Source organism: Erigeron canadensis, chromosome 2 (genome assembly GCF_010389155.1).
Source record: "Erigeron canadensis isolate Cc75 chromosome 2, C_canadensis_v1, whole genome shotgun sequence".
Lineage (NCBI taxonomy): Eukaryota > Viridiplantae > Streptophyta > Magnoliopsida > Asterales > Asteraceae > Erigeron > Erigeron canadensis.
This window is the reverse complement of record NC_057762.1, coordinates 27,354,774-27,371,472: the sequence shown is the minus strand read 5'-3', so window position 1 is coordinate 27,371,472 and position 16,699 is coordinate 27,354,774. Positions and strand designations below refer to the sequence as shown.

The window sequence follows — 16,699 nt, the reverse complement described above, 5'->3', positions numbered from 1 at the left end:
ATATGATGATGTATTAATATAAACAATGAAATTCTGATAACAATGATATAATCTTATATATGAACATGATAATTCGTATATAATAATATTTTTATGAATACAAGTAACGATATTTCAATGTCAATGAGGTTATTTAAAAAGCCACAAATAAAAAAGAACTTAAGAATCATTCTGGACTATATATTCTTTATCTCTCTTCAATTAAATCTTCAATTAAATAATAAAATTCACTCAAATCATTCAAAATGTTTTATCTCACAACCCGTAAATTGTTAGACAAAACAAAAACCATGGGTAGTCTTAAAATTTCGTTCTCTTTCATTAGAGATCCAATTCGATATACTATTAACGACTTTTTAATTATTATTTTTTTCCTTTTGTACTTGCGTACCTACACATGTGTAGGGTCATTGTTTTCACATGTAAATTAGTAAATGAACATATGTACACAGCAATAAAGGTTATGGGTGAAGCCTGTCAATCCATGGCGGAGCCATAGTGGCTAAGGGCGGATGCCGTTAGGTAGATCACCCATCACCGGTCACCCTCTATGACCTATCACCCCCACTAGCTTTGGTTTAAGAATATACTTAAGGGCGAAGCCCGTTCCGAATCATAATTTTTGTTCAACCTACACATGTGTAAGTTATGTGTAAGTACAAAAAAAAAACGAAAATTAAAAAGTCGTCAAAAGTATATCGAATTGGATCTCTAATGAAAGAGGACGAAACTTTAAGACTGCCCATGCTTTTTGTTTCGTCTAACGATTTACGGTTTGTGAGATAAAGCATTTTGAATGATTTTGGTGAATTTTATTATTTAATTGGAGAGAGAGAAAGCAAGAAAGGATGTGTGGTCCAGAATGGTTCTTGAGTTTTTTTTTTTTATGAATTCTCAAAATAACTCACCTCATATAATATCTTACTATATATATATGAGTAATTAGTTGTGTTGTTTACTTGTCTGATCTCAATTTGGACGGTCATTTTTTTGCTTTTGCAAAATCGCTATGGACACTCCTCGTAAGATCTATTCATGGATTTAACTCCAAATTCCTTGTGGAGAACCTTTCGAGCCAATTCAATGACTAAAATTTTGTGAGCTTACACGGTAATCTAGGACATTATCGCATGCTATAATTTTTAGTTGGTGGTAGATACTTTGCAAAAACAAAAACAAGGACACTTTTGTCGATACAATCCAATAATAACACCTATATACATTTCATGTGGTGGTCAGGAATTCCTTTTGAGGATTTTTTCGAGATTTAGATGTTTAAATCTGTTGTGGAATTTGTGGCTAAATAACCTTGATCAATTGGCATAGCGATTATGTTTTGTCTTGTTGCTTTCTTTAAGCTTGTTTGGGATTACATCAAAATCAATACACAGTGAAAACTGATGGCTCGACCTCTTCGTATGAGGGTTTTTCCTCTGTATTGGGCTTCCATGGTTGACACAAGTTTTTACCCCTTTTGTAATCCTCTGTGTGGGGTTTTTCTCCAATATATCAACACGACTAACCTATTTATTGGGTTGGGTTTGAAAATGAAGTATATGAACCTGTCAAGTCTCGAACTAATGACCTATTAATTAACCTATATACAACATGATTGCATTACCAACCCAAGCCCCCACCCGCCTCCTCCCACCCATCCTCACACACGCATACGGGAAAGGATTCCCTCAAGTCAACTTGACTAGTCAAGTTGGGTAAATCTTAATCCCTTGATTTAAAACCAAGGGTTAAGATTAAAAGATTATATTTTAATCTTAACTCTTGATTTTAAATAAGGGTCAAGATCGCTCTAACTTGACCCATCAAGTTATTTATAACTTGAGGGAATCCCCTTCCCCACGCACACACCTCTAACCATCCCATCCTATATGGTGATGTAACATAGCACTTACTCATGTTAAAATTACTCAAAGATCATATCCAAAACTCAAAACCCAAATTTACTCCATGTTTTAGTTTCATAGTGTTTTATCATTGTTATATAGTCCTACATCAACTTAATATTAAGGATTAAGTATCTGGAAGTGTAAATAGCTTTTACATTTTTTCTATTGTGTGAATGTAACTTTCATTTGGTTCATTGTATGTAACTAACCCGCTAAATTTGAACGATTAATGTAAAATTTTAAGGATGACCAATAAAAAACTTCTACGTGGCAGCTCATATGGTGTGCCACGTATACATTTTTACATTAATCGTTCAATTTGGCAGGTTGATTACATATAATGAACCAAATGAAAGTTACATTCACACAATAGAAAAAATGTAAAAGTTACTTATATCCCCAGATACTAAACCCTAATATTAAACATTAACATACTTAGTCACTTTTTAGATTTTAACCCTTTAACTTTATTCCTTTGTATCGTAACCATACTTTAAAGTAAACATAAAACACTTAAAATTATAGATAAAACTAGATTCTCAAAGTTATAGATTTAAAACCAAGACCATAAAACTAAGTTCGTGTCCGCTTCAGTTAATGTTTTTAAAATGAATGAAATTTGTTAAGAAAATTGAAATTTAAAGGAATGTTTCTTGTCTTTTGAAAATTCAAGTAATGGACGAAATGAAAATTCTTCTCAAATAATGAAGATTCCATCAAATATGAAAATGTTTACATCCTAACTGAATGAGATTCTTTCGTATCTAGACAACTAAACATACTAAAGAGTAAAAATATCAATTCTATCATATTTCATCAGAACTTATAAACCAAACGCGACTTAAAAATAAAACCGGTACCTAATCTGTACAAAACTATGATCTAACAGTATGCTTTGTAGAACCCACCATGATGTCGTTGATCTAAAAACAAGTGTTCAACATTTCCCCCTATGTAATAGGACAAATTAGTTTTTTCTTTGGATATGTGTAAATTACATCAATAGGTTGAATATACATTGTTTTATATACATTGTTTTAATTGGGTCCATTAAAGAGCCTGGTCGATGAATAGATCCTTAAGTTAAACTCCTCAATAGAAAACTCCTATCACTCACTGAACTAGAGGTTAATGCTTACTCAAACCAACTATATATATATATATATATATATATTCTTGTTCACATAAAACATATAGAAAAAGATAAGAAATATATATCACATGTTGATAAACATGTTCACACGTCCTAAAAGAAAAATCCGACAATGGTCTAATCAGTTAGGCAAGATACAAGAAACTTACATACAATATTTGTCATGGAGTATCTATTAATCTACCAAATTATTATATAATACGAGTAATACTTATTAAATAACATTAAGACTTCTATCTAAAAGAAAGGTACAAAACCGTGAGAAAGACATGCAAAAGGAGTAGACAAGATGAGGAAAACTTCAAAACTTTGATGGAACATTATATTATATATATATAATATATATATATATGCATCTTTTCGGAAGAGGGGGAGAATTAGGGACATCTCCACATCAAATTTAATCGAAACAAAATATAGCAACTTTGTTATAAATTAACTATGAAATGAAATGAAATTCCGTACGTAGCCTAGCTAATAATCTTTGATTCCTATTAATTAGAAGGGTCATAACCCCCGCCTAACCATGTGTACGTTTACACTGGCCACTAGGCCGCCTGACTCGTGTTCAACATGGTGACACCACTTGTGGTTGGGTTAATGTATAGTGATGGCTTATAGAATAAATATTAACAGACGAGACTAGCTAGTAATTAATTATAAATTACAGTATATGTTAACATGTATATTTGTGTATTTTGGAAAAGTTAGGAACATGTATATATATATATATATATATATATGGAGGATGAGAATATAAGGTTGTCGGATATCTAAGTTTAGGTGTGGAACACTCACATATTGTTTTTTTAATCCATAAAAATCATGAGGGGCCATGCATTTATTCATTAAACAAGAAATAATAAAATATTAGTATGTGAGGGGTTCCACACATAAACTTAGGTACCGGACATCCTTATATATTCCATTTTCCATATATATATATATATATATATATTCAATTGTGCATGTTCAATAAAATGTTTCATGACATATATAATCAAGTGACTAGAGTATGATTTGATAATTTGTTCTTTGTGGGTACGTACAATATATGTGTGTCACATAAAAACGATCGATGGTTCGTGGATTTTATTTAAATCGTGCCGCAAATTTTAAAGCAATATAATTAGCTAGTTTTGAAAACAAAATATCTTTAGCGCTGACATTGAAGTGTTGTTTTCACTTTTTATTACTACCAGCAAATTGAATGAATTCGCTATAAAAGAAGAGGTTGATAATTAGTTAGGATAATAATGTAGTCGTTAATTTCTCATTTACTTTTCTAAAATCATTTTTTATCCAGTTCTGCATTTAATGTATCTGTTAACTTCTCAGTTAAGTTCAACGTGGAGAACAAGAACTTATTTGGATTATGGGATTGGGTGAGAACTTCAGATGCGGTTGTTGGGTATGAATGGGTGGCAATAATAAGGAGTTTTCGGTTATGGTTGTGAAAGAGTTTCTAAGTAGTGCTTACGAGTTATGACTTCAGCAACATGGAGTTTCTAAGTAGTGCTTATCTGGTCGGGGTTTGACTTTTTTTAGCCTGGTGGGTTTATGCTCCTCGATAATTAATTGGTAGCAAATTAGTGCTTGATGCAATGGCTAGCCCATTGTATTTTCGGTTTAAGGTTTGATTGAGATTTATCATGATCACGTGCGGCTTGGAGGGTAGGCAAAGAAGGAATTTAAAGACATTATCATGATGATGTGTTGCTGCCTCTGATAAACTAGGAGTCTAACATTAGTGTTAACATAGAGAACATTATTCTCAATTGATGTTAGAGTTTTTGTTTTCTCAATGGTATAAGATTAGAACTAAACATATACTTCTATTGAGGGTAAGAGGGTTCTCTAGCGCGGACCTGGTTAAAACAACGTAAGCTAGATTTTCTGTTGCGAACAAATAATCCACACTTTTCAAAAAAAACATATACTCCTGTTAATTTGTTGGAAAAACTGGTGTAATTAACTACAACATAATGAAAAATTTTCTTCGCTTCGTATAAAATGTTCATTCTGTTTTTGTAATTTTGATCGAAAAAATATTATTTATGTTATATAACGATTGGTCAATTATAATATTGTATGATTAGTCGATTATAATACTCTCTCTTATGGTCACTAATCACTCTTGTGGGATGGGTTTTCGTCGACAATAGTACCTTTCATCCTATAGGCTTTGACTTATTAATTAGTCAACTCGATGGCTTTGACCTGCGAATTGGTCATCTTGCTAACTTCGGCATGCTATTTGGTCACTTCGAGATAAGTTATAATGCATTATAAAGATTTTATATCTTTATATAAACCATGAATTGAAATTGAAAATTAGTAATATATTTTTACTAGTTAAGTTTGATGAATAGCTTCTTTTACTTCATTTTGTGAAAGTTCTTAATTTTGATATAATTAGCTCTTTTAATTATTATCTTATATATTTTGTTTTAGATATGTTTTTAACATAAAAACACGTCCATATTCATATAAATATAAATGGACTTTATCCAATTTGAAATACACTAAAAAATATAACTAAATACGTAGTATGTAAACTTAAACTATGTTAAGGAAATTAACAAACCGTGTTAGCTTTTGCACCATTAAATTACATACGACAACTACCATCAAAAAATTTCAAGACTACAAATAAATTTACTTTTAAAACTGTTGTTGCATACTTGCATTGTGGAGGCAATAAACGACTTGTCAAGAATGGAAACAAGCCTAGCATTTCTCTCTCTTATATAAATAAAATAAAATTGTGTCTAGAACTTTTTTTCCTATATGGTATGCTAACGTTTTCTTTTTAGCTATTTTCTACAAATTTATGATGTCATAATTACTTTTTCTTTATTTTTAAAAAACTATTTTTCATATTAGATCCTATGTTATCTCTTTTGTTACATATTATTTTTGTAACCTTATTAATATGAAAAAGTGAGCGATCGTATTCTAGCTCTTTATTTTTAATTCTATATATACCATTGATTTATGGTAGTTAGTTTTATTTATTTTTTTATCACCTAATCGATTTTATATATTAATGTTCATCTTTACAAATATATTATTATCCCCATATCAGAAATTATAATGTATCGACAACAAATTACATACACCAACAACAACAACAAACAACGATACCCAATCCGGCAAAAGTCGGGTACCCAATCCGGCAAAAGCCGGGTTTGGGGAAGTTAGGAATGTAGACAGCCTTACACCTACACGAAGGTAGAGAGACTGTTTTCAGAAGGATCTCCGGCCAAGAAAAAACAAAAATTTGAGAGGGTAAAAAGTTTAGTAACCATATATGTCGGTTATGTCGTCTGACTACATTACAATTAAAGAAGAATAGCAGACACCACATAACACATTTTAGCGTAAAATGAACAATACATAGTAAAAAGGGCATTTAAACCTATTAAACATCAACCTAAAAATGTAATAAACATGTCCATGTGCATACAACCAAGTAGAGATCTAACAATTACGAGCGATATGTGTAAAAACTCCCTTAAATCCCCTCACAGCAAGTTAAAGAAGCAAATAGGGTTGAACCGGACATATATAGAACTCTCCTAGATTACATATATTTTTTTGTTTTAACTCCCTTAAATTCTATATATTTTTTTTGTTTTAACTTTTTAATTATACGGTCCAGGTTGAACCCGAGTTGATTAGCTAGTATGAGTATCAAATAAGAATTAAGAGAGTGATATCTATATGACCGATTATAAGTCACGACAACAAATAGCAAAAAGAAGCAAGGTTGGATCAAGTGGTTAATACCCTTGCCTCTGGATACAGAGGTCATGGGTTCTATCCTCATCCCTTGCAAGGCCGGATGTCCTTTTCTATCTTTAGATAGAACCTGGAAGCAGCCTCTCTACACCGTCCTGGTAGGGGTGAGACTATCTACATCTTAACCTCCCCATACACTGTCGAAGTATTGGGACCCAAAACCCGTGAAAGACAGCATTGGGTGTTAGTTACTTACTTACTTAATTACAACAAATAGCAAAAATAACAAAAAAATAATTGTATACGACAAATAATATACGTAGATATAAACCAATCAATCATCCCTTCTGATAAAGGGTACCGTGCTTTAATGCTTTGTATATATATGGTTGTGTCACCGTCGAGGCCCTACACATTACACAATGCTTCTCTAGTTGTAAAACCAAATTAGACACATTGGTACCGTTTGTTTCGGCAATGAGTTGTGAGCAATAACCAATTAACCATAAGGGTTAATGTATATATTCTTTTGAGTTAAGTAAATAAAAGTACAATAGTAAAACAAAGATATTGTAAATGTTTAATGAAAAATATCAATACTTTCGAGCATACCTAAAAAATCATGTATTTTTACATGTTTAGCATGTAAACATTTAACATTAGATATTATGGAGTGTTAGGTTTTCTTATGGATAGGGTCGAGTGTTGATGGAGGGTGGTGATCTGTACACCTCCAACTTTTAACCCATTACAAATTATATTGTATTTGTTCACACTTTTAGGTGAGTGTGAACAAAATACATTTTTTAGTGTGTCATATTGAATTGAAAGTGTATGGAAATTTCTCTACAATAAAAAGTGTGTATAAATAAAAGTTCACACTTCTTAGTGAGAACTTTCATAGTTATTTTGTCACACCTCATTTGTTCACGGTAACTTGACCGTACACCATATATCAAACATGTTTTACATTATTGTATTGTACAATACCTTAAAGCATGTTTGGTGGTGTACGGTTTATTTCACATTATTGTATTGTACAACACCTTAAATCATGTTTGGTGGTGTACGGTTTACTTCATATTATTGTATTGTACAACACCTTAAAGCATGTTAGGTGGTGTACGGTTTGAAACATGTTTGATGGTATACGGATAAGAATTGATTACAGGTGACCAGCCTTTGATGAAAGGTACTTTGACAAAAATTATCCAAACAATCGTATTTACTAGTACAAGTATTTATCAAAAGTATCGGGAGCGCAACTATAACGGAAATATGTTTTTTAAAAATATTAAAACAAATACGAGTAGTTGTTACAGTTTGAGCTTTGATGAAAGTAAGTAAAGTACTACGGATGTAGTAACTGTTAGGCGTATGAATACCTTGCTATATACGGGAGAAACAATTCGTAGAACACTGGGGGAGATTGAGAAAGTAATCATGTCGTAAATGATCAGTAGCAGCACGATAATCTCTAGTTAGTGCAATTGGTAACTTCGCATACTCGATCTCTTGTGTCTTTGCTACCACTCGTACTCAAAAGTAGTCAAGCCTTTAGGATAAGAATGAAACCATATGATGTCACTTCAACGACGTCATCACTTGTACCTTTGCAATTTCCATGTAGTTATTAGGTTGTTTCTTATCAGCTTCCTATATCACTCAAACACATACCCACACACCCATCTATAATACATTTATTATTATTATTTTCTTCTATATAAGGATCAAGTGGCTCACTTTAGTAATTTATGAGTGAATCAAAAACCAACACCACCATATATTTTTCTAACTAGCTAGCACCATTTAAAACACATATTTGTGTCTACTTTTTTCAAATAAAATGGAAGATAACTCGTTACCTAACAAAAAAAGATTGATAAATGAGCTTATCAAAGGTAGAGACACTACTAAAATGCTTCAAGATCTACTTGTTGGGAATGTTGATAATGATGGTTCTGTCTCACTTGAAGATCTAGTGATAAAAATATTGGGATCATTCTCTAACTGCCTTTCCGTGTTGGGTTCGGACCATGTCTCCACGACTAACGACGTTGGCTTGGCTTGTTATGATAACCAAACATGGGATTCAAATGAAAGTGACAAAAAATCGACTCCGATTGTCAAGGACCGGAGAGGATGTTACAAGAGACGGTATTATTTTCTTCCTTACTAAAACAATTTTTTTTAAATTTAACTAGAAACGGACCTGAATAATGTATGGTTGCGGATGTGTTATTAACATTCTTAATAAATACTTTAGTGTGAATTATATCAAAAATAATTAAATAAATTAATACCAAATAATGTAGAAATAAATATAAAAATGATAAATGAAAGGATAATATATAAAGTTACATAGACTAGTATCTAACTAAAGATATCATATTGAGAGTGATAAAAAGATTATTATTCATCTTCGATTTATATAAATATCTTATATACTACTGTACATGAAATGATCAACTATTCAACTATCAATATATGTTGAGACAAACTAAACCTTTTGGCTAACATGTCGGTAGGAATAGACAAATCTACCCAATTATCGTCAAGCGTATAGTATATACTCTACGTATTTCTAAAATAGTAAAGCTAACTTTAAAGTATATAAAAGGACAAAAGAAAAAGAGCCTGACACTATACTGTATTTTTAATGAAAGAAATCATTGAGGCTTGTAGCAATTATACGGGGTCTATTTGCTGTATGTATAACTATTTGTGGCTTAATAATGTTTTACACTAGTATGTTTCCATCAAATTGCTGAAGGAAACATAATTACCATTGTTAAGAAAACGGATTATATATATATATACTGCCGGTAGAGCAAAGAGAAAAAAATAAAATTGAACTTTTGATCTGGACCATTAAAATTAGTTTTACAAATCAATCAGGGCTCTTGAAATTAAAAATCTAGATATGGTAACTAATTAATTATACTAAATGTGTAGTTTATATATATATATTATATATATATGGTAATATGTTTAAAATTTATTTCGTCTTTTTCCTATCTCTCATTTGGCAACGTTTTAATGATTTTTTTTTCTCATTTTTAACCTATTTTCAAACATGTCGCTTTTTATAATAATAAAAACTAGCTTAATATTCGATGAGTGACCAGGTTAAACGGATAATTATGTAACTTACAATATACGAAAGTTGCATTGGGGTTAGTTTATCATTATGAGTTAGAAAATAAAATTTAAAAAATTAAATTCAACAAAAAAATAAAAACATTTTTAAATTGGTTAGAATAAAAATGTCGTTATTTCCAACAATTTTTAAAACGGGTTGTCAATGTCATTACACAACCATTCATTTCTATTCAATTTTCACGTACTCTTTATTTTCATTCATTCACTCTCAACCATATGATGGTTGTTCTCGACGGGAAGGTCTCGTCGGAGATGGTGGCTAACGGGATGGGAAGGTTGATGTAGATTGATAATTAGACAAAGATGAGAATACCACATCTTAGCTATAAAATACCATCACGAGCATAATAATATCAAAAGTGTATTTGTCTGTTTGTTTATTTAGGTGAAAAAAAAAAGAGGAGGGTGAATCTAGCTATGATTAGTGGTAATATTTTGTTATTCAAATTGAAGAGGTAAAATATATAAATGTAATACAAATTATTAAGATTTTATATTTGAACAACAAGAAAAACAAAAAAAATGATTTTCTAATTAATTAAAAAAATCATAAAGTGATTTATTTAGAGGGGGAGGAAAAATATATTATTACTTCAATTTTTAATTGATGTATATACTTGTACTACGTAAAAGTATTTTTCTTAAGAAAACAGAACAAGATAGCTGTGAAACCTAAATTTTAAAAGATTTTTAGAGGTTATCAAGATAACTCACCCTACGAGTCTAATCCAAAATTTCACATCCATTATTTTTGTTAGTTTTATATTATTTAGAATATCCATATATTATTTTATTAATTCAATCATATTTACTATCATAGTTTTTTATAACATATATTTATTAAGATTTTTGATTTTAAATTTTACAGATATATAATAATGTTTTAAATTATGTGGCCTATATATATTTTTCTTTTATATAGATAAAATACAATGTAACGTTTAGAAATATATTTAACATGATATTTTAGTCATCTATAATGTACTTTAAAAGTTTATAGCAAGTTATTATATAATTTAAAATTTTGTATGAAAGAGTAAATAACTTTATATAGAACAACAATTAAAATAAATATAAGTATAATTATCTCTGGTTCGAGTTAATGGGTTCGGAATGCCGGTATATAATTATAATTTAAAATTTCTCAACCAAAACCTGTAACTCTGTCAGTTCGTTAACAAAAACCCAAGCACCAACCAACAAAACTAAAGTTTACAAGTTAAATGGTTTGGTGGGTTGATTTCAGGTGATATGGTTGGTGGTTGGCAGATTGATCTCAAATAAATGGGTTGTGAGTTGTCTGATCAAATGAGTTGATGAGTCGATTTATTTTAAATTTTTATATAATTTAAAAATATTTTTGGGTTGACGGGTTGATCTATTAATCCAAAAGGTCAACCCGACCATGACCCAAAAACTCAAATTGACAGATTACCGGGTCGAGATTTCACAATCCTAACCCAGTTTTCCAGGTTAGCTTTAAGTCGAATTTCATGTAAGGTCGAGTACATATATAACCGACTTCATATATGTTATATCCAAAAAAGTATAAGATTCTTTATCTTAACATATGTCCGTTTTCATAATAAACTTCAATATAATATACTATAAGACGTATATTTTTCGCAATGTGTGATATATTACTAATAAATTTAGTTGGTAATCCGGTCACCGACCGGGTATTAATATAGTTTAATGTTGTTTTGTGATGTAACTTACCACTCATGAAAATAGATGTATGCCGGCATATATAAACGTTCATTGAATGTAAACACTTATTTCTTTTTATGAAAATAATAATAGCCTGTCAAATCAATATTATTACTAGTATGTTTTACACTAACGCAGTACTAGTAGTCTAGTATTAGTACCCCAGGTAAAATACTTGATAATGAATTTTGACTTGATTATATATATTGCAGAAAGACACAAGATTCAAGGATTACAATTGTTAATACAATTGAAGATGGATATGCATGGAGGAAATATGGACAAAAGGAGATTCTTAATGCTAAATTTCCCAGGTATCACTCATCTACAAGCTACAATATATTCTATAGATTTAGTGGTTGTTTGCTTCCTAAAATGTATAAGAATATAACGGATTGAAATTTGAATTTTCACCTTTGTCATTTTAGGTTTAGTGGTTGTTTGCTTCCTAAAATGTATAAGAATATGACGGATTGAAATTTGAATTTTCACCTTTGTCATTTTAGGATAACATAGTAAAAAAATTAAATTACATGCCACCAAATTGACATGCATTCTAGAACCAAACAGCCCTTTACTTAATTTTATAGTTTAAATAAAATTTAAAGTATAACTTAAATTTATAAATTACAAATAATTGATGGAACTATTAAGACTTGAGTGTGTCCAGTGACAATATCTATAGATTTTTTCAAGGATACTATTATAATACTAATGATAATAGATTGATAGTAATCGAAGTAATACTATAGCCATAAGAAACCTTAAGCTAAACTTATACATCTAGCTAAACATTTACCGTCTTGTTTATTATTATATGTTAAGTGTTACTTCAATCACTAATGATGATAGCGATTGAAGTGATAGCAGCCACACCATAGCTTATTTAGTTTGTTTTTCTCTTTAATATTGAAAGGTGACTATTTATGATGACCATGTGATTATTTATATATTTGTTTGATCTTGATCAAGTTAATGTGAAAGTTCATGTTTTTGTCCGTATGAAATGATGTTTCATATATCTTATGTGCCAAAACTAAATTCATCATATTGCCATTTCGATTTGTAGCATATCATTTTTATTTGATTTGTAATATATATATTTTTTAAAGGTATATATTATTTACCCACCCGCCAACTTTTGCGGGCTAATACTTTACAAAGCAATTAATTTACATCAAATTTACACAAATTATCATTTTGCCAACTTTAGGGCGAGAGGAGTGGTGGCTGGCTGGCTCAACCCGTTGGGAAACACCACCGCCATCCCAACTGGAGGGCGGGTTGGGGTTGGGGTTGGGATTGGATTTGGCTAGTTGTTAACCCGTGAAGGGTTGAGAAGAATCTAGTTGTTAGGAGCGTGAATGAAGGGGAGAGGACCACCTTTGACTAGCCATTGCTTTATTAAAATAAAAAAAAAAGTTTGAAAGGGTTGAGAAAGTGTTGAATGCCAAAGAAAAATGTTGGGAGGGTTGAAAAGGAAAAATGAGTTGGAAAGATGTAATTTGTGAGATTTGAGAGGGTTGAGACTTTGGACTAGACCACTCCTCTCCCCCTTAGTTCTACTAATGTACCATAATTAACTCGTCAACCTTATACAAAGAATGAAGTTTCTAACACTAATCTCCGTCTCTGAAAACTTGTATTCGTTCTTTGCCTTCGATATACTTCAACACGCCATCATAACAATACCCTTAAAAAACTTTTTAGCTCTTTTATCAATTCCCAATTGATTATGAATAGCTGCTAAATCCTTCAAGGAATTGATACCAAATCTACACCACTTGCTTAATACCCAGATATTTGAACCTTGAACCCTGCCCATGTTAATACCCACTAAGTCAAGTCTAATACAATAAAATGAAGTATAAGCAAAATGATATATTACAAATCTTTATAAATAAGTAAAGGTAGTCTAACAAGCTCTAAACTTTGACCATCATTTGTTATGAAATAATGTAATGATGTTATTAGTCTAAATAAAGAACTATACTTGTATATGATTAATATTTCTTAATGATGTTTTTCTAATTTATTTTATATAAAATTGTTTCATTATGCAGATGTTATTTTAGATGTACACACAAACATGAAGGGTGCAAAGCATTAAAACAAGTTCAAAAGTTAGAAGATGGGTCAGAAATGTTTCATATCACATATTTTGGTTTCCATACGTGCCAAAATATGCATAAAAACGCACACATGTTTTCTAATTCCGGGGCTCTTAATTCTTTTCTACTAGATTTTGAGGAAAAGAAAATCATACAATCACCAAGTAATCTCTCAACTATCACAAATGATGATTCAAGTACACAAAGTGATGATCATCTTGCCTCTTGTAATGATGGTCTTTCATCAAGTACTTTGTGGAAGGATATAATTGGTAATTTGGAACCATCCCATGATGATATTTTTAGAAATGGTGTTTGTATGGATGATTTTAAGTTTGATGAGAGTGTATTTTTATAAGTTTAGTTATGAAAGATTAGGGCTATGTGTTGGTATGAGTTTGTTAAAGCACAAGAAACTCATTTAGACTCGTTCATATTGGTGTCGTATTTTGTGGACCATAGTATGATAAATGGTATGTGACTATGTGTCATCAAATATAGCATAATATTATATTGTATATTTTTAGTACAATAAATGCACTCAATAATTCCGACATTAATAATATGTACTAATGAAATGTAATGTCTTTGAAGAAAAATAATGACCGAACGTACAATAAAACGATGTATGCATGTGAACTAAAGATTGAAGGGAGTGGAGACTAAAAGAGGTCGAAGTTCATACCATCTCACCTAGTTCGTCCCTTTTTTTCCCATCACATCGCGCCTTTTGGGCGAACCACATACCAAGCAAATCCCACAACTCGCCCCTTCTTTTCTTACCACAACACGTCTTCCAAAAGAAAAGTGGACGTTGGGGTGAAGTGGGAAAAGAAGGTTTTTTATTTGAATTGGTAAAAAAAAATACAGATGAGCAATTTAAAAAAATAATAATAACAAAATAGGTCTGCAACTATATATAGATAAATGAACTAGTTTTTTCACCCGGGCTTCGCAGCGGGGTTCGACATATTAGCAAATAATGACATCGTCACACTAAAATATAAGTTATGTTTGTCGTTTATTTATTACCGACATATCATACTTATTAGAAATACGCCGAGACATAAATATATACATATTACTTATCAGAAACCTTAACTTTAAGCAATAACAAAAAAAAATAAATTAAACTAATCTACATCAATCAACGTTGTTTTCATCACCAATAATCGTTTCCACATCATCAACAATCTTCTTACCACCACATCATCGTCGCCATAACAACCGCTGTATTCAACGGATATTATATCCAAAACGCACTAACAACTTTTAAAAGAAAAAACCCAAAGAAAGACCTTCTATGAATTACGTGTACCATACACTTCAAAGCTTGTACATCAAAATTTTAAGACTCGTTAAAGATCAATATTATAAAAGTGACACGTATTAGATTGACGTGAAATCAATGTTTTAAAAACCGGTATTTTAGTTATACCGGCGTGGAAAAATTTTCCGGTATTACCGGTATTATCGGTAATACCGGAAATACCGGCCGGTACGACTATTTTTAATTTATTATATTTTTTGTGTAAAAATCCTACAAAACTTGTTACAATTTAACAAAAATAGTCAAAATGCAATTATAATTTACTCAAAAATAATACAAAATATTTATTTCATAACAAAATATAGGTTTTAAAGTTCACAAATAACAAAAAATAACATTAAAGTATCATAAAAATAATTTTTTTTAAAAATCAAAATTTATTTTTTGAAAATACCGGAAATACCGGTATGGTAATACCGGAAAATAACGGGAATACCGGAAATGCCGGCCGGTATTGAATAGTGAAAATACCGGAAAAATACCCGGACTTAAAATACCGGCGTGGTCTCCGGTACCGGTAATACCAACCGGTATTTACCGGTTTTGTTGGCCACCTCTTCAAAGTTCACTTTGAATTGATAACTACTTTTTCATTTTACCTTCAAACTCCTACATCTCTCTTTAACTCTCCCTCATCTAATTCCAAAAATATTTTCTGTAGAGAATAATCACAAAAAAAAACCCGACTCATATAAGGTATATCTAATGTTCACCACAATTGATTTGTTTGGTTTCACCGGCGACATCAATTTCTTGTTGGAAGCTTCGTCGGAGTTTCTCATTAAGTAATTCGTCCAATCTGAGAATAGCTATTGTGGGTCCCTTTTGTTGGTGTCGGTGGGATAACGACAACGTGTTGTGGCTGGCGTATCTGGCTCATGGCTAAGGATACCAGTGATTGTCAAATGCGATGAACGGAACCCGATGGTGGTCACTGACAGAGGTTGTTCCCGACGATTTTTTCTGGCGGTTGTACATCATTCCCGACAGTTATTTCAAATCTTTTGTATGTATATATGTATGTATATGTCGTGTATTGATATGTTGCTTTTTTGGTAGTTTTGAAATGAAATTGACATTTTGAACAACAGCATAAACATACTGCAACTTGTTTTGATTGTAACAGTAAAAGCAAGAAGTTGTACTTCCAGCATATATAATTGTAAGTTGTACTTTTAGCTTAAAGAATTGTATTGTAAAAACCAAGTTGGTTTTTAGAGCACCCCAATGGGTTGCCTCAATGCTAACGAATACAGCTCCACATCAGCAAAACCTCTTTTCAATACATTTTCCTCAATTCACACCCAATACATCCAGTACATTTCAATACACCCCAACATATTTATTTTCAAACTTTCAATAAATAAAAATACAAATTTAATTCATAAAAAATACACAAATATTATATTAAATCCTAAAATACCATTTTATTAATAAAAAATGAGTAGCATACATAAAAAAAAAACATGGTGATTTTTAGTTTGAAGAATGGATTGGATTTGGAAAGTATGTGTTTGAGTTTTGGTTGAATGAATGAAGAAGTGGGTTAAATAAGTGAATAAATGATGAAAAAGGTTGAACTTTT

At 31.0% G+C, this 16,699-nt stretch overlaps 1 protein-coding gene across 1 annotated transcript; it reads left to right on the top strand.

Annotated features, from left to right (window-relative positions):
- The first annotated feature begins 8,552 nt into the window (after nucleotides 1–8,552).
- Nucleotides 8,553–14,304, top strand: LOC122586310 (probable WRKY transcription factor 70). Its single transcript, XM_043758312.1, has 3 exons — nucleotides 8,553–8,958; nucleotides 11,886–11,987; nucleotides 13,737–14,304. The coding sequence occupies exons 1-3, from the start codon at nucleotides 8,648–8,650 to the stop codon at nucleotides 14,140–14,142; spliced, it is 819 nt and encodes a 272-aa protein (XP_043614247.1). The 5' UTR covers nucleotides 8,553–8,647; the 3' UTR covers nucleotides 14,143–14,304.
- The last annotated feature ends 2,395 nt before the right edge of the window (nucleotides 14,305–16,699 follow it).

Bases quoted from the DNA above. Each gene is read 5' to 3' on its own strand.
- LOC122586310 (XM_043758312.1), top strand. From the start codon at position 8,648: ATGGAAGATAACTCGTTACCTAACAAAAAAAGATTGATAAATGAGCTT. The intron at 8,959-11,885 runs GTATTATTTTCT...TATATATTGCAG, and splicing joins AGAGGATGTTACAAGAGACG to AAAGACACAAGATTCAAGGA. The intron at 11,988-13,736 runs GTATCACTCATC...TTCATTATGCAG, and splicing joins CTTAATGCTAAATTTCCCAG to ATGTTATTTTAGATGTACAC.